At 50.6% G+C, this 23,915-nt stretch overlaps 9 protein-coding genes across 9 annotated transcripts; 4 read left to right on the plus strand and 5 right to left on the minus strand.

Annotated features, from left to right (window-relative positions):
* Positions 1-1,157: 1,157 nt before the first annotated feature.
* Positions 1,158-3,269, minus strand: Z517_07605 (uncharacterized protein; the record flags this gene model as incomplete). The annotated part of the gene is made up of 9 exons (XM_013426126.1): positions 1,158-1,404; positions 1,464-1,615; positions 1,672-1,863; positions 1,929-2,407; positions 2,459-2,480; positions 2,531-2,838; positions 2,897-2,971; positions 3,019-3,074; positions 3,187-3,269. The coding sequence occupies 9 exons, from the start codon at positions 3,267-3,269 to the stop codon at positions 1,158-1,160; spliced, it is 1,614 nt and encodes a 537-aa protein (XP_013281580.1).
* Positions 3,270-3,752: 483 nt separating this feature from the next.
* Z517_07606 (uncharacterized protein) lies at positions 3,753-4,744 on the plus strand (the record flags this gene model as incomplete). The annotated part of the gene is made up of 3 exons (XM_013426127.1): positions 3,753-3,798; positions 3,856-4,056; positions 4,146-4,744. The coding sequence occupies 3 exons, from the start codon at positions 3,753-3,755 to the stop codon at positions 4,742-4,744; spliced, it is 846 nt and encodes a 281-aa protein (XP_013281581.1).
* Positions 4,745-5,341: 597 nt separating this feature from the next.
* Z517_07607 (uncharacterized protein) lies at positions 5,342-6,644 on the minus strand (the record flags this gene model as incomplete). Its single annotated transcript, XM_013426128.1, has 4 exons — positions 5,342-5,920; positions 5,980-6,056; positions 6,121-6,381; positions 6,554-6,644. 4 exons carry the CDS (start codon positions 6,642-6,644, stop codon positions 5,342-5,344), a joined length of 1,008 nt encoding a protein of 335 aa, XP_013281582.1.
* A 547-nt stretch (positions 6,645-7,191) lies between these two features.
* On the plus strand, positions 7,192-9,305 carry Z517_07608 (uncharacterized protein; the record flags this gene model as incomplete). Its single annotated transcript, XM_013426129.1, has 7 exons — positions 7,192-7,342; positions 7,394-7,416; positions 7,483-7,496; positions 7,563-7,658; positions 7,713-8,015; positions 8,101-8,826; positions 8,891-9,305. 7 exons carry the CDS (start codon positions 7,192-7,194, stop codon positions 9,303-9,305), a joined length of 1,728 nt encoding a protein of 575 aa, XP_013281583.1.
* A 447-nt stretch (positions 9,306-9,752) lies between these two features.
* Positions 9,753-11,002, plus strand: Z517_07609 (uncharacterized protein; the record flags this gene model as incomplete). Its single annotated transcript, XM_013426130.1, has 5 exons — positions 9,753-9,858; positions 9,935-10,252; positions 10,314-10,415; positions 10,495-10,734; positions 10,800-11,002. The coding sequence occupies 5 exons, from the start codon at positions 9,753-9,755 to the stop codon at positions 11,000-11,002; spliced, it is 969 nt and encodes a 322-aa protein (XP_013281584.1).
* A 417-nt stretch (positions 11,003-11,419) lies between these two features.
* Z517_07610 (uncharacterized protein) lies at positions 11,420-13,552 on the minus strand (the record flags this gene model as incomplete). The annotated part of the gene is made up of 4 exons (XM_013426131.1): positions 11,420-12,765; positions 12,828-13,074; positions 13,139-13,317; positions 13,378-13,552. 4 exons carry the CDS (start codon positions 13,550-13,552, stop codon positions 11,420-11,422), a joined length of 1,947 nt encoding a protein of 648 aa, XP_013281585.1.
* A 1,521-nt stretch (positions 13,553-15,073) lies between these two features.
* On the plus strand, positions 15,074-17,545 carry Z517_07611 (uncharacterized protein; the record flags this gene model as incomplete). Its single annotated transcript, XM_013426132.1, has 9 exons — positions 15,074-15,539; positions 15,597-15,610; positions 15,685-15,874; positions 15,935-15,956; positions 16,017-16,263; positions 16,322-16,499; positions 16,561-16,823; positions 16,869-17,215; positions 17,308-17,545. The coding sequence occupies 9 exons, from the start codon at positions 15,074-15,076 to the stop codon at positions 17,543-17,545; spliced, it is 1,965 nt and encodes a 654-aa protein (XP_013281586.1).
* An 866-nt stretch (positions 17,546-18,411) lies between these two features.
* Positions 18,412-20,105, minus strand: Z517_07612 (uncharacterized protein; the record flags this gene model as incomplete). Its single annotated transcript, XM_013426133.1, has 5 exons — positions 18,412-18,716; positions 18,791-18,861; positions 18,928-18,984; positions 19,040-19,792; positions 19,855-20,105. 5 exons carry the CDS (start codon positions 20,103-20,105, stop codon positions 18,412-18,414), a joined length of 1,437 nt encoding a protein of 478 aa, XP_013281587.1.
* Positions 20,106-21,191: 1,086 nt separating this feature from the next.
* Positions 21,192-23,104, minus strand: Z517_07613 (uncharacterized protein; the record flags this gene model as incomplete). Its single annotated transcript, XM_013426134.1, has 8 exons — positions 21,192-21,341; positions 21,394-21,622; positions 21,680-21,806; positions 21,856-21,999; positions 22,054-22,329; positions 22,390-22,651; positions 22,719-23,012; positions 23,084-23,104. The coding sequence occupies 8 exons, from the start codon at positions 23,102-23,104 to the stop codon at positions 21,192-21,194; spliced, it is 1,503 nt and encodes a 500-aa protein (XP_013281588.1).
* Positions 23,105-23,915: the final 811 nt, after the last annotated feature.

Genomic DNA, 23,915 nt, shown 5'->3' on the forward strand with positions numbered 1-23,915 from the left:
GAGCATGTCCTAACGCACGATCGGCCCAGTTCTCGTTGATCTCATGCTCCCAGCTATATGGGCCCCAATAGCTCAGAAGGAGGCATATTTCGGCCAGCGCATTCGGATGCGCGCTCGAACATTGCCAGTAAGCGAGCTGTGTGGATCTCTCGTATCAATCACTCCAGTACCCAGGCACGGCTAAGAAGACTTCCCCGAGCAGCGTCAAATATCTCCTCTTGCCATTCGTGAATGGAACCGAAAGGCGTGAGTGGCAGTTGATCCTCGCGAAGATACTGGTCATAAGTGAGCACAGGATCTATGGATTTGGACTATAATTTACACCAAAACCAACAAATACAATAGCCAAATCACGAGCTCGGTGTACCGGTTGAAGCTGGTCAATCTGTGAGTTGAAAACGGTCGCATCAGTCACCCCTGTCAGGAACGGGAGTTGAGGATGGAAATCGAGAAAATATTGCCTCGTCAGTCGAAGTCTGCCAACTTGTGGCATTCTCCCATTTCGGAAAAGCAATTTTAAGTGCGCTGGGATGATCGATCGTCTGGGGAAGGAATGGCTAGGCTTTTCGCCCGGCACACAGGGGCTTGTTTGGCTTGTCCACGGTGGAGATGCCCGGCCGTGAGGCTGCCATGCATGAGTTTTGGATCTTCGCACCATTGTTCATGGGAAAGATACCTGGTAGGTGGGAGTCGGGTTTTTTTTCTCGCTAGGATACTTGAGTGGATCGGAGAACGGACAGAGGAGATCATGATCAGGTTGCGAAACCGCTGGGACAGTGGCCTCACAACGCATACAAGTGTACGGCCGATCAGGATTCGGGTAATCGAGGTCCATCATGTCCCTCGCTATCTAACCTCTGCACTAAGAGGAGCAGAGCACTGCTCAAAGATATTCAAGTCACTGTCATCGCATTGGGCAAGCCCGGAATGCCGCTACTTTGTCGGCATACCGGCCCAATTTCGTGTTCACGGGAGGCTGATAGAGACCTATATAATGCCAGAGTGACACGTCGAATCAACAACTCAGAGTCTTATCCGCAAGGGCAAAAGTTACATTGACTATCTTACGAAGAGCTTGCCCTTTAGCCTCTTGGGGAACCAAGCGTCTCTCAATCTTCTCCCATTCCACCTGTGACATTTGCGTGAAAGGGACATGGTTAAATCTCCCAAGGGGTGTCGGCATTCCTAATATACGGAGCCAGTCCTTGAATATCGGGCGTTCCATCGCTGAGACCGTTGTGTGCCTGGATCTTACCGTTTCCCAGAAACGCCCAACGATTGGGGCTTTCATATTCTATATCAAAGTCTTCGAATCGTGGGTTTCGAATAGTTTTGATGTATGATAAGGCCGTACCGCACCACAGCTGTGGCGCTCCATCCATTTTGCCATTCTTGTACCAAGACCTGTTCGGTTGCCCCTGTCAGTTACTTGTGCGAGAGGGACTCAGACCGCGTTCACGTACCTGCAGGGTTGGCCCCAAACAGACTTCTTATGGAACTTGTGCATGTGTTCTTGGAACTGATCCGTGGCGATTCGCTTTGGCTCGAGTGACTTGATCCTCTCAGCCTGCATCTTCAGCGCAACCGTACTGATATAGTCGCAAATTACCTCAATCTACACACAGAGGTCAGCTAGTGAACTTCGACCATGACAATTACGGTTAGACACACAGCAGGTAAGATGGATCCATTTCCGAGAGGGCCTTGAGGTCCACAAATAATGAAGTAGTTGGGAAAGTTCGGGGCCGCAAGACCAAGGTAAGCGTCTGGAATGTCTTTCCAGGCTTCCTTGATATTGAGTCCGTCTCGGCCCAATATTTCAAACGACGGAACAAAGGAGACATCAAATCCTGTCGCACACACCTGTTTCGGGTTAGCCAGGGGGATAACGAGTTATTACGTGCCCCAAAGGAGAGGATATTACTCACCAAGACATCAACCTCGTGTCTCGTGCCATCCATCATCACGACTGCCGTATCATCAAGCCTGAGAATGTCTCCAAAGACTGGCTCGACGTTCGACTCCACTAACGACTCTAAGTATCTGTCTCCGGGAGTAAGACGTCTACACCCCGGGGGCCATTGCGGAATCAACTTTGCAACAAGTTCGTCATGGCCAGGTCCAATGCGGGCCTTCATCTGCTGTGTCATCATCTTTTGCACGTCTTGCTGCATTTTACTGCCCATCTTAAACACATCCGCCATCCAGTTGACTTCGGCCTCGATCTTCCTTCTAAATTGTAGATGGTATTCGGGATCAGACCGGAATCTTTCCTTTTGTTCTTCGGTAAAGGTGAATTGCTGGTGACCGGGGTTGTCGTCGCCCTGGAACTGGGAAGATGTTTGGCCGCCGATGGCGGGTGTGATCCAGGTTGGCGAACGCATGAAAACTTTCAGGTCTTTGGCCACTGCTGCGGGTTCAGTCAATAGCTCTTGAGCACTTTCGGAGAGTACACTACCTTTCTGCATTTGAGGAACAATCTAGGCTGCGTTAACTGATGAACACCTACGACCAGGAAGGAGAAAGTTACCTGAATTGCGCTTGAGCCAGAGCCGATGACGCCGATGGTCTTGTTGTGGAAGTTGATCGAGTCATCCCACGCTGCCGAATGAACCTTCGGCCTGCGAAATTTGTCGATACCTTCAATATGTGGCCAGGTCCACTTGTTCAGAAACCCTGTGGCATTCACAAGAATGTCGCCTGTATCCTGGAACGTGTTTCCAGTAGCGAGATCCTCGATAGAAACTCGCCACTGTCCCGTTGCATCATCCCAGACAGCTCGTTTGACTTTGTGCTCCAGTTTTGTGAACTGGTCAATATTATACCTTTCATAGAAATCTTGCACGGTGCTCAGCTTCGTGATATATACTCTTGTTGCTAGAAGAAGGTAACTCACTTCGACAGTATTGGTGTATCTCTGCAGAATCAGCGTAGTACTTGCTCCAGTCGTACTTTGGATCCCATGATAGAGCTGGCATATCTTAATCCGGGCACTTTTCGCAACGCCGAGACACTTACTATATAAATGTGCTGGGATATCACAGGCACATCCCGGGTAGCGATTCTCAAACCACCTGTGGTAGATGGGCGTTAGTTCGGGTGGTCGCAATTCATTCGTTCAGGGCATGAATGTCGGTATCATGAATGGCTGATTCCACTAGAGCACCAGCCTCAGACTAGACTTACGTCCCGCCAACATCTTTGTTCTTTTCGTAGATTGTAAGTTCATACGACTTCAGCCTTTTCATGATGGTGAAGGCCAGGCACATGCCTGATATACCGCTGCCAACACATATTGTGAGTGGTAGAGGTCGTCGATGTCATATTCGAGTTGTGCACTATGAGCCGTTGTATCCTTGGCGAAAGGCATCTTGGTGCATGTGGCGACCTGATCAGTTCTCCCTTGACGAGATTGATAATTATCTCGACGACAGAGTGATACATTGTCACCAGTTGCATGTTGACGCGGGAATTCGGTCTGAACTTCACTGGAGACGGATGGGTTGAAACCAGCTCGGTAAGTCGGCTTCTGAGCATCCAAAATCGCCGGGGGACGATTTAGTCCCATGTGGGAGTATTGAACCGTATACCAGGCCTAGGATTTCTCCAGTACACCCTCATGGTTATTCGGATGCTCATGCTCACTATTAAAGCCGTCAGACGACTACCATATCTCCTGACCAAGTGCTCTTCCCACTGGTTTTGAGACCACGACGCTAAATTGTCCTCGTATACATATCACATTGGCCATCATGGGCTCTGCCGAGCAGCAGAGGGTAGCCATCCTTACGGGTGCAGGTGAGGAACCCTTTGGGAACTTTGATACGATCAGCCACTTACATTGAGATTGAATAGCCACCGGAATGGGCCATGGAGTTGCGGTAGATCTTAGTAGAAAAGGCTGGAAGGTCGCTATTCTCGACTACAACGAGCAACAGGGGAAAGCTGCCGCAGCAGAGATCAACGCCGATTTCTATCTTGTCGACGTGAGGTCTTGGAAGCAGCAATATGAGGCCTTTGCCGCGGTGATCAAAGAGTATGGCCGAGTAGACTTTGGTGCGTCTTTACCCCCCCCCCCCCCCTCCTCCTTTCTGAGGACCTCATGTCAAGAAAAAAAGGCCAAGCTACTAAACGGACTCGTACAGTTTTCGGAAATGCTGGCAGGTCTGACACGGTGGACCATTTCGATTTGGAAAACACAACCATTGACCCAACGAAGCCTCCAAATCTAGAGGTGCTCGACATAAATCTCTATGGCGCAAGTTACACCACCATTCTCGCCTTACATGCTTTCCATCGCAACCCACCTGCGGTGAAGGATTGCCTGCTTGTTCTTACATCCAGCGGTGCCGGCCTATATCCTGCTGGAGTACAACCCCTCTATGGAGCGGCTAAGCACGGCATCATTGGCCTCGCTCGAAGTGTAGCGTGGCGTTACAAAAACAGCAGAATCAGGTCATGTGCATTGGTACCTGGTCTGGTACCTACACCCATTATGCCTCAATCAATCATCGAACGGCAGGATAAGGATACCATAACCCCGGTGTCACACATTGTGACGGCAGTCAACGATATGATCGACAGCCGACGAAATGGTGCCACCTGTGAAGCTAGCGTCAATCAGCTGTTCTATCGTGACCCTCCAGAGTATCCAGATGCTGCACAACGGAAGGTTATGGAGGAAGTATGCGACTCGATGGCAGAAGACTTCAAGAGACTCCGGGAATCAACAGCCGCCAAGTAGTGTATAGTTAAGTTCCTTTTTGCGAACAGTTCGTTCGTACGTTGAGATGGCATTCTCTTTAGCAATAACAAGTATTTCATTCATTGGAGCCTTTGTACTATTACTGCAGAGCAAAGGCATCTCCCGCATGATTTCAATCTTTCACACCAGTCAGATCCCATGCTTCCGAGTCCTGTACCACCACAGGAGCAGATAAGGCCAAGGAATGGCGGAAATCAACTGGTGGTGCATCGATCCATCCACTACGAGAACAACAACAACAGCGCCGAAAAGCCGTCACCAATGGTTACCAGGTAGTGATTGAATCAAATCTGGTGCAATGGTGCCACAGAGGTGATAAGCACAAGCCAAATTATGAGCAGTCTAGAACGACAATGCCAACGAGTCCAATGCTCTACAGCAGGTCGTAATTTGAACCGTGTACACATAGTAGTGTTACCCGCTATGGACCATTATCCTTGTTGAAGGGCTGCATAAGTCAACCTCTGAAACCGCTCTAGTGCTTCGAGTGTTTTTGGGTCCGCAAAAGGGAGCACCGACGCAACCAAAACTCCGGCTACGCCCTTGTTTACATCAACCCACTAAAAGAAAAGATAGTCAGCGCCGATTCCACTGTAGACTGTTGCATTTTCCATGACTTGCCCAGTAACAATTGGGGAATCCACTCCATTGAAAGCTGCCTGCACTCAGGCCAGTGTCCAGATCGGCAAGGTTGATGGCCACTCCGAGACCGAAGCTTTTGGGGACGTCGGTCGGAATTTGTGGTAGAATGTTGATGTGCATAGGCTTTTCTTGCTTCATTTTCTCAACTCTCTGCCCCAGGTACTCTGGGTGATCCAGGCATGGCCTATAAATTTCGCGGACGCTGGCATGGGTTAATAGTCCCGAGTGATGTTCATCCAAGAACACCCCACGAAGAAGCTGACAGAGATCACTAGCCGTGCTCCAAAGGCCTCCGCCTCCGTTGTGATGACCTGACTTGGCGTATTGTGCGCCTGCATTCACATCAGCCACCTTCAACGAGCCCTCCGGCTGTCTCAAGTGCGTAGCAGTGAGTCGGTCTCTGAATTTTGGGTCTTCGAGGGGCTCAAACGTTGTATTCTGTAAACCCAGAGGTCCAAAGATGTATTTCTCGAAATAGTCTCCCAAACTTATATTTCCGTTCAATCTCGATATCTAGTGGCATGTTAGGACAAGATGCAATCAAATTATTCTCCGAGTGTCTGAATACGCACGAGGTGGCCGACCCAATCCATCCCAGTACTGTATGCCCACCCATCCCTGGGAGAAAACATCATTGGATAAATGAGATCTTCCTGCGTATCATCGTTAGGAATAGCGATTTATCAGATTTGGGGTTCTTGCAATTGCTCCACTCTGAGAAGTCGTCTTTCGCCCTTGGTACTCGTTCCATTTTAAGAGCATGGGCTCTGAAATGTCGACGCTTATGCCGCTCTGATGGCTGAGGAGCTCCCTGACCGTGGGGAGCCTCTGAGGATCTTCGAGAATGGGTTCGTTCTTCTCTGTCCACCCTCTGAGGACTTGTAGTCTGGACAGCTCCGGTAGTAGATCCGTGGGTATGGTGTCTAGGGTCACCAGTCCTCGTTCCACACATTGCAGAAGAGCAATAGCTACCACTATTTTGGTGCAAGAGGCAACCCAGAATACAGTCTCGCTGTCGACCTCCGATTCATCCTTTCCGAGAAATCGTTGACCGCGTGCACCTTGGACAAGAGGTTCTCCTTTGAAGAACGTTAAACACTGACGGCGGTTATATTAGGGCAGACGCTACTTTGGCCGCATACATACCTTTTCTATCCATGGACATCACTTGGAAGCCTGGAAGTCCGTAGATGCTACCCGTGACATCCTCGAACACTTTGTCCACATTACCTAACATTGTGATTCTAATGTCGATAAAGCTATCATCCTAGGCATGGAAACGTATATCGAAGGCATCTCCTTTTGCACGAGTCCCTTTTCAATACGTAGACTGCCATGTGACTATACTATGTGCGTGCGTTATAACCGAGATGCCGAAGACGAAGCTCCGCGAGTGGCATCCATCCACTACAAAAGCCACACGGGAGGACAGTGATTTGGATCGAACAATTTGACATCGTCCCAAATAGGACACATCCTGGCCCCAGCCACAGCGTTGTAATATGTTACTTTGTAGATAGATTTTGTAGATTTGAGTGACTTGACGAAAGTGCGTGCACGATCCAAGCGCACAATCGTTTTGCTTCGATTTGTGCCCGGACCATAAGATCGGCAATTCGGGCATCCAATGCTGGCAGCACGGGGCTCTGACGAGATGAACGTATAGCTATTTGAGATTTATGAGGTCGTTGATGGGACGCTATAGGGACACAACAAGATAGATTTCAGACCTCCCTATGATCTCAAAGATAGACCACCGAGGCTCTCCAACATTGGGGCCCACGATGGTACCAGCATATATGAAGCGTTCTGGCATGCAGCCCCGGCATCTGCGCATTATCGGAATCGGAGCAGGGGCATCCGGGTTGCTGCTGGCTTACAAACTCCAGAGGAACTTTGATAATATTGAGTTGGTCATTTTTGAGAAGAATGAAGGTATATCACCGGTCAGCATGGCCACAGAATCAATATACTAACTACTCCCAGGTGTGGCTGGTACTTGGTGGGAGGTGAGCGTCCCCTCCACTATGGGCGTCCTGTGCCGTATCAGGCTGAACAGATTTTTGTCACATTAGAATCATTATCCGGGGTAGGTTTGTAGATTACCAACATCTTTACAAGGTTTCCTATGTTGCTAAAACAGTTGAAATAATAGATGCGCCTGCGACAACTTTTCCCACAACTATACCTACTCATTCGAGCCAAAAACAGACTATGCGGCAACGTATTCGACCAGCGCTGAAATTAGGAGGTAAGCCACTCACTCCAGGCGGTATGATCTGCGTGCGTCTCACTCCCTGGCCAGTTATTTCACGTCGTTTTCCGACAAATATCAACTGGACAAGGATATCAAACTGTCTCATCAAGTAATCGGCTGCGAGTGGAACGAGGACACCGCGACATGGACAGTCACAGTCCGGAATATAAAAACAGGAGCAAGCTCCCAGTCAACTTGTGACGTTCTGGTTAATGCGACCGGAGTCCTAAATGCGTGGAAGTGGCCAGATGTCGAAGGCTTGGACACGTTCCGTGGACGTCTGGCTCATAGCGCGCAATGGGACTCGTCGATCGATCTCCAAGACAAGGTCGTGGCTTTAATTGGTAATGGGTAGGTATTGGGCCTGGCGACTTGGGACCGGTCACCAGCTCCTGTACTTCCTCAATCGCTCAGGCTAACCATGGGTCAACCGTAGTTCGTCCGGAATTCAGATTCTACCTGCTATCCTACCCAAGGCTAAACGGGTGGTGAACCTTATTCGTAGCCCAGCCTGGGTGGTAACACCCTTTGGTAACAGCGAGCCGCGTTCGTTCACTCAAGAGGAGAAGGACAAGTATGCTGCTGACCCTCATGCTCATTTGGCCCTTCGCAAACATGTTGAAGCGACAAACAATGGCCTGTTCAGAATTTTCCTGAAAAACAGCCCAGAAGCTCGAGAGTCTAGAAAGATCTTTTCCAATCAAATGAGGGAAATCCTAGCATCGAGTGGACAGGCTGACAAGTTGATACCCAAGTGGTCACTTGGATGTCGACGGCTGACCCCGGGAGTCGGTTATCTCGCTGCCTTGACTCATCCAAAGACGCAGGTAGTATACGAAGCATTGGCGGCTGTCACTCCGACAGGCGTTCGATCTTCCAGTGGACAAGAATTCCCAGTGGACGTCATTATCTGCGCTAGTGGCTTTGATACCTCATTCAAACCAAGGTATCCGGTCATCGGAAGAGGTGGACAAGACCTGCGAGATCTATGGGCGGACGAGCCCAAGGGCTATATGGGTCTTGCAGTCCCGGAACTCCCAAATTACTTCAGTTTCCTGGGTCCAAACTGTCCCATCGGCAACGGGCCTGTTCTGAGCGCGATTGAAGCTCAGAGTGATTATATCTGCAAGTTTTTGTATCGCATACAAACAGAGGACATCAGGTTCGTTGATCACCTGGATACGCAGTTTCAGGCTTGGGACAACGAAGCTGACCCATGTCGAAAGGACGGTGGCGCCCAAGATGCAAGCTGCGGACGAGTTCATGGAGCACAAAGACATCTTTTTTGAGACCACAGTCTGGAGCGAGGACTGCAATTCTTGGTACAAACTAAAGCATAACAACAAGATTTCGGCCTTGTGGGCAGGCTCAACCTTGCACTATCTACGGGCAGTGGAAAACCCTCGATATGAGGACTGGGATTTCACCTACATTTACGGCAACCGCTGGTCATATCTGGGCAATGGACTCGGTCCCGATGACGTGGATCCGCAAGCCGACATGGCTTGGTACATTCGTGACCATGACGATTCCCCAATTATCGGGAGCAAAAGAGTCCACGAGGGCGAATGGGTAGGTAACAGGGGAGAAAGCGTCATAGGGATTGGCGCCCAGGATGAGGACGTAGCTGCAGAAGGGTAGTTTAGCTGGTGGCAGGGTAGGATCGTTGAAGTATTACAGAGGTCTCGACGCTGGGAGGGCTGACCTGGGACGCACCGGCATAAAACAAAGGGGAATGAGACTGAAAGTATTTCTTAACTCACGTTTACCCATATGTGGACATGGAGAATTAAGATGGACACTTACATACCTTTTCTCGAGCTTTGGACACAGTTACCGTACACTCGAGCATCCCCTTGATATGTTCAAGATTCATCTTGATTTAGCCGTTTCACCTTCTGTGTATTCGGAGTCATCTGGTGAACAAGAGTGAACCCGACGCTCTATTGGCTTGGTCGTGGCCAGCGAAATTGTCGGCAACTCGGCATCTTCGTCAGAATGACCGCTGAGAAGACGGGATAAGTATCTGCATGCTGGCCGTGGGCAATTCATAAAGTTCTGCTTGGCTTGTATAGACTGAATAAACCAATGGCTGCCATCAACTATCCACCATACGACTCACTGCCCTTGAGAGGAGGCAAGCGATCGGCCTGGGCTATATGGAATAGAGACGGAGTACCGGACCATCTTGGTGGTACGTGGCGGTTGCTCATCACCAAGCACGTGTCGTTCCAACCGGGTCGACGCTGATCGTTATTTCCAACATTCAGCCCTCAATCATTTAGACTCGGAGGCTCGTTGTGCCGCCGCTCGAGAAGTCGTCCATGGTGAATCATTCCAGCTTGACTGGGCGTACGATGAGATCGGCAAACCGGCCTTTGGCCGTCAAGGTCTCACACACAATGTCATCGACTACCACAAGGTCACGGGTGAAATGGCTCACGACGATGTCATCACCTTCAACACACAGTGCGGATCTCAGTGGGATGGCTTTATGCACTACGCCGACCAGAATTTGGCCTCGTATTACAATGGTGTGAAGCATGGCCAGAACACGATACAAGATCCCGCGTCGCACAGTATACATTGTGAGCACTTACAGCTTTGACAGCGGCTATTTTGCTCTAGTCGGTCGGCTAATGCATTCAGATTGGTGCAAGAAAGGTATCGTTGGCCGCGGGGTGCTACTTGACTGGCCTCGTTGGCTGGAAAGCACCGGAAAGGAACCGTTCTCTCCAATTTCTTCAAGAGGTGCGTACCATCTGCTTGCACTCTACTAGCATTCTGGAACTTCGCAGTGAGATTTGGCTGATGCTACATGGAATACTAGGCCTTTCGGTGCAGGATATGAAGTTAATTGCGGAGCATCAGGGTGTTCAATTCTCCCACGGCGACATCCTGATCATTCGAACTGGATTCTTAAAGTGGTACCGTGAAGCGCCAGAACAGGCCAGATCAGATGCCTTCGACGCCCTCCGATTTGCCGGAGTTCAACAAGGGACCGAAACGCAGAGGTGGCTGTGGGACAGCAGGTTCGCCGCTGTGGCCGGTGATGCCGTGAGTTGGGAATGTGTGGCCCTCCCAGATCTCGAAGCTCAGAGCCATGACAACTGGAAATTCTGACACTGTCGACAGGTTATCCACCTCCTAGCGACGGGTCAATGCTTCACCAATGGCTTCTGCCCCATGTTGGCATACCGATAGGGGAGCTATGGGATCTGGAGAGCTTGGGTGAAGCCTGTCATCGGCTGAAAAAGTGGACCTTCATGCTGTGCTCCGCTCCACTGAACATACCTGGAGGCATTGCCAGCCCCCCCAATGTGGTGGCGATATTGTGATGAAGATTTTTGTATGTTTGAACGCTTAGCCTGGTGTGCGATAGTCCGCCCGTGTTCAATCACTCATAGAGACCTGTAGGCGAATAGCACCTCCACCCCTGAGATTGCCATGCGGGTTTGTATCCTACACTCAGTTACCAAGATTGGAGTCTCTGCGTAGGTAGAGCCCATGTTGATAAGGCCGCTTGAAAAAGAATATGCCACATATTGATCCATTGCGTCGCCATCTCGGCCCGGCTACAAGTTCAGCACTTTGCTTATAGTGCGATAAATGCAAGACGGACGACCCTGGTGAACGATATCGCGACCAGAAATCCTGGCACAAGTGGATAGATAGAGGTTTTTATTCGTGTGCCAGGGTGACACCAATGAAGCGACTATACTTAACAGCCTTGAGCAGTTGGGTTTTCTCCGAATTCATTTACATGGAATTAGCGGAAGACCCTTATGACTGGCGGGACGGCTCTCAGCATACCGGTGTAAGAACTTGACTGGGATCCTTAACCATCGGTCGCGCATGAACTCGGCAAACCCTTTGCCTAATGCATCCAGGCGAGCCGTCGAACTTACTCCTCTCTTCAGTATACCGTAGATGACGAAATGGACGGCATGGATTCCAGGCAGTTCGCACCTCTCCAATTTGTACTCATCCTGCCATTCTTTCCCCATGAGGCGTATCATGGCTTTGTGATCCAAGATGCTCCGTAGCCAGTCCCATTCATCGTCCTCGCGGACGAAGAAGCCTACATTCAAGTTGGCTCCCTTGTCACCCGAACGGGCCAAGACCACGTCGCCTAGACGGGCATCCTGGGTAGGGCCAAATGTCGAGCAATCAATGGGAAATTCCGTGTCATAGTCCACTCGCGCTGGCACCTCTTCGTACTTTGATGGAGAGCCACTCTTGACCACCTGGACGGCTCCATTTTGGTCGATGATATGAACGGCCTCTGTCAGGTCACTCTGCGCGATCAGACACGGACAATAAGCCAAGTACACCTTTGGTACGAGTGTTCGCCAGTCCAAAGTACCATGCATACCCGCATAGTGTTGTAAAAGACTTTCCAACATGGCGTTGGCTAGCGCTTCGACCGTGTGTTTTTCTTTTGCTTGTCCAAATACTCGAATCGCAGTCGTGCTTCGTAGTTGAGACTCAGGGTTGGTCTCAGGAAGACCGTAGACCTGGAATTCCAGCACCTGAAAATTATCGTGCTCTCCGACCTCGTGCAAACGAAAACGAATTTGCTGTTCGTGCAGTATAAATTTCTCTGCCGTCGCATAGCCGGTGGCCGTGAGGGTATATTCACATTGCCAGCCTGCACGATAGAAAGCGGCCAGCTTTGTCGTCGGTGGCGGTGGGTGCCCTTTGGTGCCGGTGACTCTGACCCTGTTTGGTCCTTCCTCGACCATGACCACGTTGGAAAGATCCGCCTTGGAGTCGCTGTGAAGATATATATTGCCTTGGATCTCGTAGAGAAGTTGCGCTTTCAAGGTGTCCACTGTCACAAAGCCACGCGTACCTTCGTGTTTGGTGATGATACTTGATCCTGTAGCATCAATCTCCGCGATTGGAAAGCCAATGTCAACGAGGTTCTGTAGAGGGAATTGAAAAAATTCGCAGAAGTTGCCCCCTGTGGCATAGCCACTACATTCAATGAGGTGCCCTGCCACCAGGGATCCTGCAAGCTGGTCGTAGTCGGTGTCGTTCCATTGATGCCACCACCAAGCAGCTCCAATGACAGGGCTGGCATCTGACACTCTTCCGCCTGAACGTGGGAAGATAAAGAGTCAGCATGAGACTCGACGATTCGCACGAAAAGTAACTCACAAATTATGATGTCGGCTCCAAGGTCCAATGCTTTCTTCACCCCTCGAGCGCCGAGATATGCATGAGCTGTGACAATATCAAAACGGGCTGGAGTTTCGAGAAAAGTCCGAGTTTCGGGAGTCAGAAAACATGCAGCATTGTCTCCGTCCAGGTGCGTCACCCCGCTGTCAAGCATCGAGATGAAGTGACTTTTCACATCGTCACCGACCAACCAAGCTACCTTGAGGTCCAACTTCTTCTCTCGAGCCTGGGATTCACATCGTCAGACCAGTACCAAACGACTTGACTCGATCCATTCCTTCCTCGCTTACCATGGAATCAACGACCTTTGCCAGCCCTTCCGGGTTCAAAGCGCCACCATTGACAATGAGTTTAATCCGCCGCTCTGCAGCCACCTCGAGGGACAATTTTAATCCTTCCAGCGCGTTGGGATCATATCCATGATGTGCTCCAGCCTGGTAATTTTCAGCATTTTGGGCCAAATTGGCTTCTGAAGAATGGTGAATTTGTCATTAGCAAAATTCCGATATTCCAAGCAGTGTGGTCTAACCAGCGAGATAGTCCCCCGTCACCACATCAATTGGGCCCAGAGTACACTGTCGATACATTTGGTAACCAGCATCGCACGCCGCCCCGGCACAGTTGCCGATCCGTATTGGTCGTCTTGGTTGGGAAGTCATGTTAGTGACCTTGACCTCCGCAACTCCAAGCTCGTGATGGAGCATGTCAAAATGTAGGTCGAAAATATGTTCAGATCAAATGAGGTTGACATCTCGACATCGGCATTTCGGCTTGGCCGCTTGGGCCAGTCGGTTAGGATGGTACTTTGCGAGCGCACATAAATTATAGGTCTCCTAACTTGCTATACAATTTCCAAGGTCCAGCTGGCTGTTCTGAACAGTGAGATGAAGACCCAAGGCCATCAGATGTATTTCAAGCCATGTACCGCTCCGTTATTGCGTTGACGTTACGCGGAGAGTAAGGAAAAACTTCAGGAGGTGATTGCTTGGCAAGCATCAGATAAATGTCATTCACACGGCAACCCCGTCCTGCACAAAACGCGATACACCTCCCCTACTAAGTCTCCTGCGCATTGCCTGGATATCTCGGTACATCTGGGGGTTCTGCGGCCACCAAGAGCAAACACGTGCCACAACCTGGATGTAGAGGTGGGTCTGTCGCCCGAAAAGGTTTGGCGCCTTATAATGTAGCTACCGAGCTATGAAGCTATACCACTTCTGGCACAACCGCCTAAGCTAGTTTTGTACAATGTCCGAATTGCCGGAAACCCGAAACCTCGTGCGGCCCTCTCGGCTCCAAGACCCTACCAGCATACCAAGTGGGCATACCTGCCAATAGTCGTACGACCCCAGCATGAAAACGCCGTGGCATCTGGAGCTCAGTACCTGGGGTGGCGGAGTCCGCGTTTATTTCTCCATTGTTGTAACCCGGGGCTTGCTGGGGGTAACAGCCAGATACCCCCCCGCCTTGCCGCTTGGCCAACCGCTCGACCTAGTCTAGGTCTGCTCTGGGGGGACATGGCTCCAACTTCAAAATTCATCTCACGCTGCAAAGTTCCCCCACACATGTGGCTTCAATCCCAACACCAAAGACCGTGATGGTTGGAATAGAGAATCACACTGTGACGAGCGCCGTGGATTGGGCAGTCAGGTGAGAAGCCACCAGCCTGTACTGGTGCACTTAGGCTGACTGCGAAAGACGAAATCCCAGGGCATGCAAGATTTGCAGGAAGAAGAAGGTCCGATGTATGTATCCTTTGATTGACTTGGAGGCGTCGTCCGCACAACAGGGCAATTGACTCGATTGCACCTAGGTGACGGTGCCGAACCTGCCTGCGCCAATTGTCGCCTGCACCAAAGCGTGTGTGTCTATCTACCTCGAGCGACGAGATCCAAATCAAAACAGCAAGGGAAGACGCAATCGCTGGATACAGCACCGGGCCTGACTACGTCATCCAGCAAAGACGTTCGCAGTCCCAGCTCTCCGTCAGGCACAGAGCTCGCACCAGCAGGAGATTTGACGCAGCATGCCCAAAGAAATCCTGCAACGCCATGTGTGTCGAGGGAAACATTTGATACTCTGACCTCTCATTGACACGTAACATAGATAACCTCATACACGTCAACGCAACAAGTCCTTTGGGAATGACCGAGACTTCCCTGGGTGCTCGAACCGTTACCTCTCCCGCCGATAGAACTTTCCAACCTTTTCCGTCGCCGCCGGATATGAATGACTTGGACCACGATATGTTGTGCCTTCTCGACGCTGAGAGCCTCCAATTTCGAGGTCCCTCACCTAAGCCCACTCAAGATCTCTCTCGCCAGGACGATCTCAGCATGACCGACGTCCAGGCGAATGGGTGCGATCGTACCGGGATGCTCACTCCGATCATGCTCTCCGATGACTTTCAGCAGAATGCCGCGGACCAGACCGTCATGAAGCAATTTCCTAACGCTGCGGCACCTTGGGAGATATCTTCGATGGACAAAGGAGCTTCTATGGCACGGCTGCCTTCGCATGAATTTGCGCCAGGCATTGACTTCTGCCACGGAGGCTCTTCGTGGGATGACATAGGTCTAGATCTGAATGCAAATGAAGCGTCAGACAGTGGTGACTTCGAAGATGAATTGACAGATCAGGATATCGGCGACAGTATGCAAATTGCTGCCAGTGGACACGTCAAGTATATGGGTAATAAAAGTCTCCAAAACATCATTGTCATGTGTTTCCTTTCTGACTGAGGTCCAGGTCCAAGCATGTCGGTAAGCTTATGCCAACGCAGCATAGCATTGTTGTTGGATCGGATGGGTGGCAGACTTGCTAAACAGGGTTTCAGTTCATTCCGGGTAGTTATCTCGGACACCAGTGGATCACCAAGATCACTGGTTCGGCATTCCTGGCTGAGCAGATGCGAGTTTTCCTGTCCAAATGGAATCCCGACGACACTGAGAGCATCATTGAGGCCTCTGAAGTATATAACGAGAATCACCTTCCAACCTATGATGTTGCTCTTACGTACATTGACGGTAAGCACATATCTTGGACTGGCTCTGTAAGCGAAACCCTGCTGACGAACAATGGATCAGCGTATTTCAAGGCGGTGCAATGGTATGGTGGTTTTAGCACAACTTACTTGTCTTATCCTTACGATTCTAACCAGTGAGCTAGTGTATTTCCAATACTGAACCGACAGGATTTCATGCACAAATTTGCCACCACATATCATGAACTGAAGCCGAACAAGAATCCCACGCATTGTGCCATGGTCAACATCACACTGGCAATCGGGTGCAGAGCCATTCCCGACTCGAACGAAGATCAAATAAGCGGCCTGTTCCAAAATGCCCTGGGGAGTATCTCTCGCGTGCTGTTGGGTTACTCGCATCTTTCGAAGGTTCAAGTCCTCATGTTGATGGTGTGTGCTGTCATTATTCTTCAACTGTGCCGGATTGTCGCTCACTTATCGCGGACAGTACCTCTTTCTCAGCCAAACAACAACACCACACTGGGGGTACATCATATTGGCAGCAGCGGTGAGAGAGGCGGAGGCCTTGGGCATGCACCTCCAACCAGCAGCCAATTGGGGATTTTCGCGGTCCGAAATGAAACAGAGGAGCCTCATTTTCTGGTCGTTGTATTGCCTCGACATCCGTAAGTAGCTCCGAGGGCGACAAAGCCAACAGACGGTACAAGGAATTAATCTGTGCTCCAGAACTTGCCTTTCGCATTGGTCGTTCGCCAATGCTTCGGAGGAAGGAAATCTCTTTGAAGCCCCCGTTTCAGAGAATCGACAGCCCCATTGGGTTGGACGGCGGCCAGCCGTTTCTAGACGCCCTGAACCGAAACAGGGCTCAGGAACAGCTCTTTCTATTCAACGTGGAGATGTGCCACTTTGCCCAGCGAGCTTACGATCTGATTACGTCGGACTATGAACTCGAAGCTCTGGAGCGCGCAGTCGTTGATCTTGAACATGAGGTATGAATTCTGTTTACGAGTTGGGTGGTGGATTTACTTTGACAGAGTCTGGGGCTGAAGAATACTCGGCAGATATCTCAATTTTCCAGCTCGGTCAACCAGGACTGGGTTTTGGACCCCTCGGTTGGAATGGAGAAGTTCCTGGCTGTCCCTCTTACCCTACAATTTCCAGTGGCACTGCTTAACACCTCAGTCTTTTGGATACAATCCATCCTTCGGCTGCGCTTATTCTCCTTGAAAGCTGCCCAAAGTCTTTCGGGAACCCCTGAAGCATTCGACCTTCTCCGAGACACTTTTCCTTCGGCGTCGGACTTGGATGCTGCCAGCGAGGCTGCCGCCTCGCTGGTTAAACTATCATCAGTGTTGCCCAAAGGCAACATCAATTTTTTCTGGTCAGTCTCTGGTGATGCCATGTCTTCTCTTCACCGCAGACTGAGCATCACGTCAACTTCCCAAAACTTCGGGTATTGATTTTCGTTTACAGGTATTTGCAACCCCTACCAGCCTACGCCTTCAATGTTCTATTTCTCGCCGTGCTTGATCGACCTGCAGGTCCAAAGGCGCACGAATTCATGGACCTGATGTCCATCGTTATCGAGTCGACAGTCAACACTGTTACCGCCCCTAATGCCTCGATGGCGGACCTCCATTTGACGCACTTTTTGACCTTCTTTGCACGCTCTGCGCGTAGAGCCATCCAGCAGGCGAAGGGTCAACTATAGAGATTCAGATGCAAGCACTCTCTCTAGAGCTTTAAACCACTCCACGACGAGTCAATGACTGGACACTCGAGTGGCCACTCCTTGTTCCAAGAATCCCTAGCCCCGAGGCCGAGAACTTCCCGATTGGTAAAGGCTCTCGGCAGCATAACGACATCTCGACTCACCATTGGTACTGGGCAAGGCGTGCGAGCGAGCTTGTTCTCTCGGACGTCGCTGATTCAGGCACCGCCACGTCAGAGAGAATAGGACGCCCGCGGTTTGCTTAGCATCTTGTAAGACATGGAAAACATGGTCTTGCTCCAAGCATGTTGATATGCTTTGGTTACCACATTTGTTTCCATGAATTGACAAGTGCGGCTCAGTTATTGTCACAACCTAGGGACACTGCAGCTTGTGCATGATTTCACAAACCTGTCAGGTGAAATAATATATAAAATGTCAACAACATAGGGAAATGTATCAGATTACCGATTCTAGCAACACCCCTCGTTGCGTGATAGATACCTACCTTTAGTGATATAAAACGAATTTCAGTTGTCTACCCCCCTCCCGGGGAGCTTTCTATACAGTCGCTAGCTTCCCTGTATTCATTCTCCTGCGGTATATCAGATCGTGTCCAGCTATCTATCCCTCTCAGGTAGGCCTTAGCACGGGTGTTCTGCGGATACCACCCCGTCGGAATCCTTGATAAACTAATAGCCACTTCATAAAATCCTCGCCTGTGCTGGTAGTATTCAGTTCTTCTCTAATGGGGCACTTTAGATGGGTCAAACACAGCCGTCTGAAGTCGAAAGAGACGGTGAAGGGATCACGCCAGTGAATCTGGCTCTGGGGCGTTGACTGTGGTGGCGATTCTGTCGCTTCCCTCAGTCAAATTGACTCAGAAGAGGCTCGGCTTCAGCATATTCCCTCTTGATGGTCTCCACGCGAGCCTGGGAACGCGGCGCAATAACGACGTTGAACGGCTTTGCGACCCGGTTGGCGCCTCCTATGAAAGCCGAATGCTGGCCATTGACAGTGAATGCAGCCGTGTTGATGTGCTCTGGCTTGCCCGTCCGTGGGTCGATCGCGGGAGAGATATCGAATGCCCAGATGATTTTCGAAATGGATCGCCACAAATTCCGTTCGGCGATGTGCATGCCAGGACAGATTCGTCGACCGGCTCCGTAAGCTTTATGGAGGCACCCCACCCCAGTCAGCGATCAAATGTCCCTGCTAATGATAAGAGAGCGATAGGCAACACACCATAATGGTCGCGATCTTTCCAGTCTGGATTTCCTTGGTAATGATCTGCCAGCCTTGTCCTTTGGTCGTATCTGTGGAGTTGGTTGGGGTTAGCTCTAGGTGCTCTGTCTTGAAGGTGACACAAGACAGATCAGTACCGATCGGGATTGAACTTCTCAGGTTCTTCATAGTACTCTTCATCCATGTGCAGCGCCCTGGATACCGACAATCAGCGATGGAATTCAGCGTGGGAGCAAGCAGATTTCTCACCAGGTACTTTGCATCGTTCGTGCACCCTTTGGGATCAAATATCCTTTGTAGTAATCGTCTTCGCGCGCAACGTGAGGGACTCCTGTCACAGTAACGCATCGCCACCTCAGAGTCTCCTTCTGAATCTGGGCAATGTACGGAAGGTTGTCGTAGTCTGACCACTGAGGAGTCCGGTCTTCTCCCACAACACTGTCCATCTCCTTTTGCGCCTTTCTCTGATATTCCGGCCAACAGGCCATGGCCATGACGAATGAAATCAGCGTAGACGAAGTTGTGTCGGCACCACCCTCGAGGATTTCCCCTCCTAAAAACTGCAACGAGTGTAAACCCCACCGCCACGTTCCCAGTGATCCTCCGGTCTTCGCACCGGGATTTTGGCTGCAGAACTCGTCAAAGAGGCAATTGGACGCAGGAGCAAGCTCTCGTCGACCCAGGTACTCGTTCCATAACTTGGCGAAGAGTGCGTCCATCCTACGTCCATGCTCTATCGCACGACGTTTCCAGAATGCAAACGATGGAGGCACCAATTGCAACAGGCTGAAAGGCCACTCGTCCACCGGAGGTGTGGCCCCGAGCTCCATGTTTTCCGCCAGGTAGCCCATTGCGGCGCCCACATCTTGACACAACGGTTCCTCGAAAGCTTTGGGACGCTTGCCGTAGGTGAGGGCACCGGTCACAGCTGCAGAATACCTCTTCAAGAGTTTGTAATAATTCTGAGGCTCGTCTAGCAGAGTGCAAAGTAACGCGAGAGCCCTGATCAGCACGTGCCAAGTCAGCCGCCGGAGCAATCCATCCTGATCAGTAGAAATACGCACTCGGCATTCTGGTATTCGGCGTGGATCTTGTCACATTTCTGAGGAGAAAAATAATGAGACATTAACTTCCGCCGGTCTCTCCATTCGTCGTTCATGGACTGGAAAGCCGCATGATGGTTTTGGGTGAGCAGGCGAGCCACATAGCTCGGTGGACGATCAGAATAAATATGGGACTTCTTTTCCCAGAGATCACGGATGGCTTCTCTATCCTTGATGGCAATCACAGTGGCGGAGCCAAACTTCAACGACATGATTGGACCATACTGTTTATGCCATTCGGCGATCCTTTTGTAGGGTGTAAGCGATGATAATGAACCAAAGTAGAACCTTGGGTATCTCCAGGTTTGGGAAGCCTTACTGCCACTCAATTTGTTCCTTGGGTATTTGTAGTAGATTCCCAAATATAGGGACCACCGGGGGCCCCGGAGGGAGTCCTGGCTCTCGCTGGCCAATCTGGAGGAGCCGGTATATTCCGTAGGCCAGAACCAATCCTATGATATAGTAAAAGACCATCCTGCCACCATAGCCCTCAAACCACCTCAAAGGAAGATGTCACCTTGTACTTTCAACTGCATAGACATACTAAGTAAATAAATGTTTCTGGCACCTCTCAAACCAAGATGTCGGGCCTTGTCCAGGCGCATCAAAAGGGCTCGAAGCTAAACCCGACTTACCGAAGCGACGCCGTACAAGCTCTTAGTACCGAAAACCCGTCACCCCCTACTCTTGATGTCCTACGAGCGTGCTTAACTCAGTCCCAGGCTTCAAAGAGATTGTTGTCAGAGGGAAACAATCTCTCTCAACCCGTTCATGCCGGCACGGCTTAATCACAAGTATTTTCTATTCTGAGAGTCACCAAATTACACCGGACTAGAACGTTCATGGTCGTTTCCACTGGTTTATGAACCACCACGAGCTACCCTGTAGAGCTTCTGTTGCGAAGCATGCAATGGCAAGACCGAAAGGGTTTGTGACCATAGTGGAATGGTCAACCCACCGTATTTGCCGTGTTCAAGTGATTCAATCGTGCATGCCATGAGGGTAATGAGGGTAGAGCATTGCTCAGAGCTCCCCGGTGTTAGCAAATCTCGCCAGAAAGGAGGGCTGCAACGGTGTCCACGTCGAATGTCTATAAGTCAACTTGATGCAATTCACGTTCTCTTTAGCACGTCTATTGTACCACCGAAGTTAGAGTGCACTCTTGGGTACAAATACACAAATCCACATTGCCAAAACCTCTGAAAACTTGCAACAGAGTTTGCACTCCTCAATTCGCGAGTTTTGCAGCCTTCTGTTCACGGCTTCTAGCGCCCAACTTTCCCATATCGAATCGTCTTTCAGAAACTTCTCCCACACTCCTCGTGGACAGCCAAATTACTTCCCTTCACTTCTACCTGCTGAGGAGACTCTAGGTGGACATCCTCCAGGCGTATAGCAATTTCGTGACCAAACAGAGCATCAAGCTCTTCCAGAGGCACATTTTTGGTCTGTCACTGTCAGCATTTGTCAGTGCGAGAGTAGTGGCCACAGCAACCTTACCTCGGGGAGAAAGAAGTAGACATGGATAGCGCCACAGAAACTGAGGATGATGAAGACCAAATAAAACTTCCAAGAAATGGTATTCATGGCTGTAGGAGCGACGTTGAGCCAAAGAGTCTGCATCAAATAGAGCCCACTAATGCAGAGACAGCTGGCCAGCGTGCGCAGGTGGTTGGGGAAGATTTCGCTCACGACAGTGAACTGATTGTTGTCGAGACAAGCTCCAAATCTTGGGAAGAGAGAGGTATCAGTGAGCTTTACCATTACAGAGAAGGGCGTGACTCACGGAAGAGCGGTAATGTAGAGAAAAGTCACTGCGGGCACCGCATACTTGTTGTCCTGGGTGTCGAGGAAGTATTTGAGACAGGCTGTGAAGATGGCGAGCGAGATAGCCAGCCCGATGAAGCCGATTACTTGTCAGATTAGCACAGAGTCCGTAACACAGTTTGGAAGACGCCTCACTCAAAGACAGTCGGCGTCCCATGCGATCGACAGTCACATTCCCAATAAGGATGCACACTCCGGTCCAGGAGATCCAACCCGAAGTCGACATCAGTGCCTCAGCGGTACTAAGACCTAGAGAGTTGTACAGCATGACACCGTAATCTTGAAGCCTTTAGCGGTAGACTCATATCCCTTCTCTGGATTTGAGAGGCTTACTGTAGATGACCAGGAAGCCGCAGCTCTGTGTGAAGCATACCACGCCAAAGCCAATCAACAATCTCTTCCTGTATGCAGCTTGGACAAAGAGCGCTTTCCACCTTCCGTGCTTGGCCACTTCCGCAGCGTCGGCTTCGCTCTGTAATTTGATCTGCTCAAACTCTCGTGCCGCAATCGTCTCGTCATGAGAGGTGGCGGCTCTGTGCAGGTTCTGCAAAATAATGTATGCTTCGTCCAACCTTCCGTAGCGCACCAACCACCTAGGACTCTCTGGCACTGCGAAAAAGGTCAGTTTGGTCCGCAGTTTCTCAGTTGGATTCAGTTAGCATGTCTTACGAAAGAATGATACAACAAGGAAGATGAGTCCAATCACGACCGACAGGGAGACTGGAAATCTCCAACCAAATGTCCCGATTGTAGAATAGAAGCATCCGACCCCGATCCACGAAGCGGCAACAGCTCCAAGCTCGATTAACAGGGCGTGAAGGCCTGTATTCAAGCCCCGAGTCTTCGGCAAGCTGATCTCAGAGTAGTACGCCACCATGGCGGCCGATGTCTGTCCCGTTGCAAATCCACAGAGGAATCGCGAGACCGTGAACTAAATTAAGCCCAAGCCCGTATCAGCTTAGACTGAACGCCCTCACAGCAAGAGTCAGTCTACGTACCATAGCTTGGTTCATGGAGGCGGTCTGAATCACAGCACCGACGACGTGTGAGAAGGCCGCAATCTGGAATCCACGCAAGCGGCCCCAGACCTCGGATGTCCAGGCAGTGAAGAGGGTTCCAATGAACCCCCCTGCGAAGAAGATACCTCCAAAGACGGAGATCATGTCGGTGCCATGTTGACTTGACGGATCCAATTTCATCGTGACATAGAACTCCGCCTGGCCCAGCTGATTGGACAAAAGAGCCTGGGCATAGCCGGTGAGGAGCGAGCCTGTCATTGCTCCAATGAGCACCTTTACGCCAACGGATGGTCAGCACAACTTGGAACCGCCCACGCGTCGAACACCAACGAAAGCGGACGTACCGAAGTGATGCTGTAACCCATGATGGAGTCACTCAACGTTTGAATATAGGACTTCGCTGTCAAACATCTGGAGCGTATTGTCGGGCAACGCGATGATTGTTATGGGTGTTTGCCTATTTCTATCAGTGGCGATGTAGCCGACTTGCCGCCTGAGGAGCCATGCAGCTTTTTCTGGGGAAACCAGCTATGGTGGAGTCCCCCACGAAGTGTAGGCATCCTGTCCCGGCTTTTCGGCTTTTTCTCTCAAAACCAATCACGATCACCAATCACGATCACACATGGTATCGGCTCTGGTGGGCTGAAGCCTTGGCGTACGAGGATCCTTGGCCTCCATCACATGGCAGCGGACGCAAAGCCTCAATACGGGAACCGGATTGGTCTCTCTGCCGGCTCGGCACCCTGTATCTTTGGCACAGACCTTCAAGCGAAACCAGACCGGCTTGCCAGAAAGCACCAGATAGTAGAGCTGTCGAGGTGCACACTGTGTGGTTTAGGGTATGTGGAGAAGTGCGAACCAACAGTGTAATGTTCCTCCGGTTCTGACCGTAACCCTCTTTGAAATATAGTATCGAAGCTCTGAGGAAACTCGACCTCAGGTTGCTGGGCGAATCGTGTCTACTCGTTCACCTATTCGTCACCTGTAGGTAGTTGTCTATTAGATTTCCTTGGAGCCTAGAGCATGGCTCTAGGCATTTGCTTCATGGCCTGTCGTACTCCCAGATCCGCTAAAACCTCCTCAGCGCCCCCTAATAGGGCGTCACATTTACAAGTCCTATAAAACATCTCGACAACCTTTCCCAAACCAGACGGGGTGAGACCGCGGCCACCGAAG

The sequence above is a fragment of the Fonsecaea pedrosoi genome (assembly GCF_000835455.1).
Source record: "Fonsecaea pedrosoi CBS 271.37 unplaced genomic scaffold supercont1.5, whole genome shotgun sequence".
Classification (NCBI taxonomy): domain Eukaryota; kingdom Fungi; phylum Ascomycota; class Eurotiomycetes; order Chaetothyriales; family Herpotrichiellaceae; genus Fonsecaea; species Fonsecaea pedrosoi.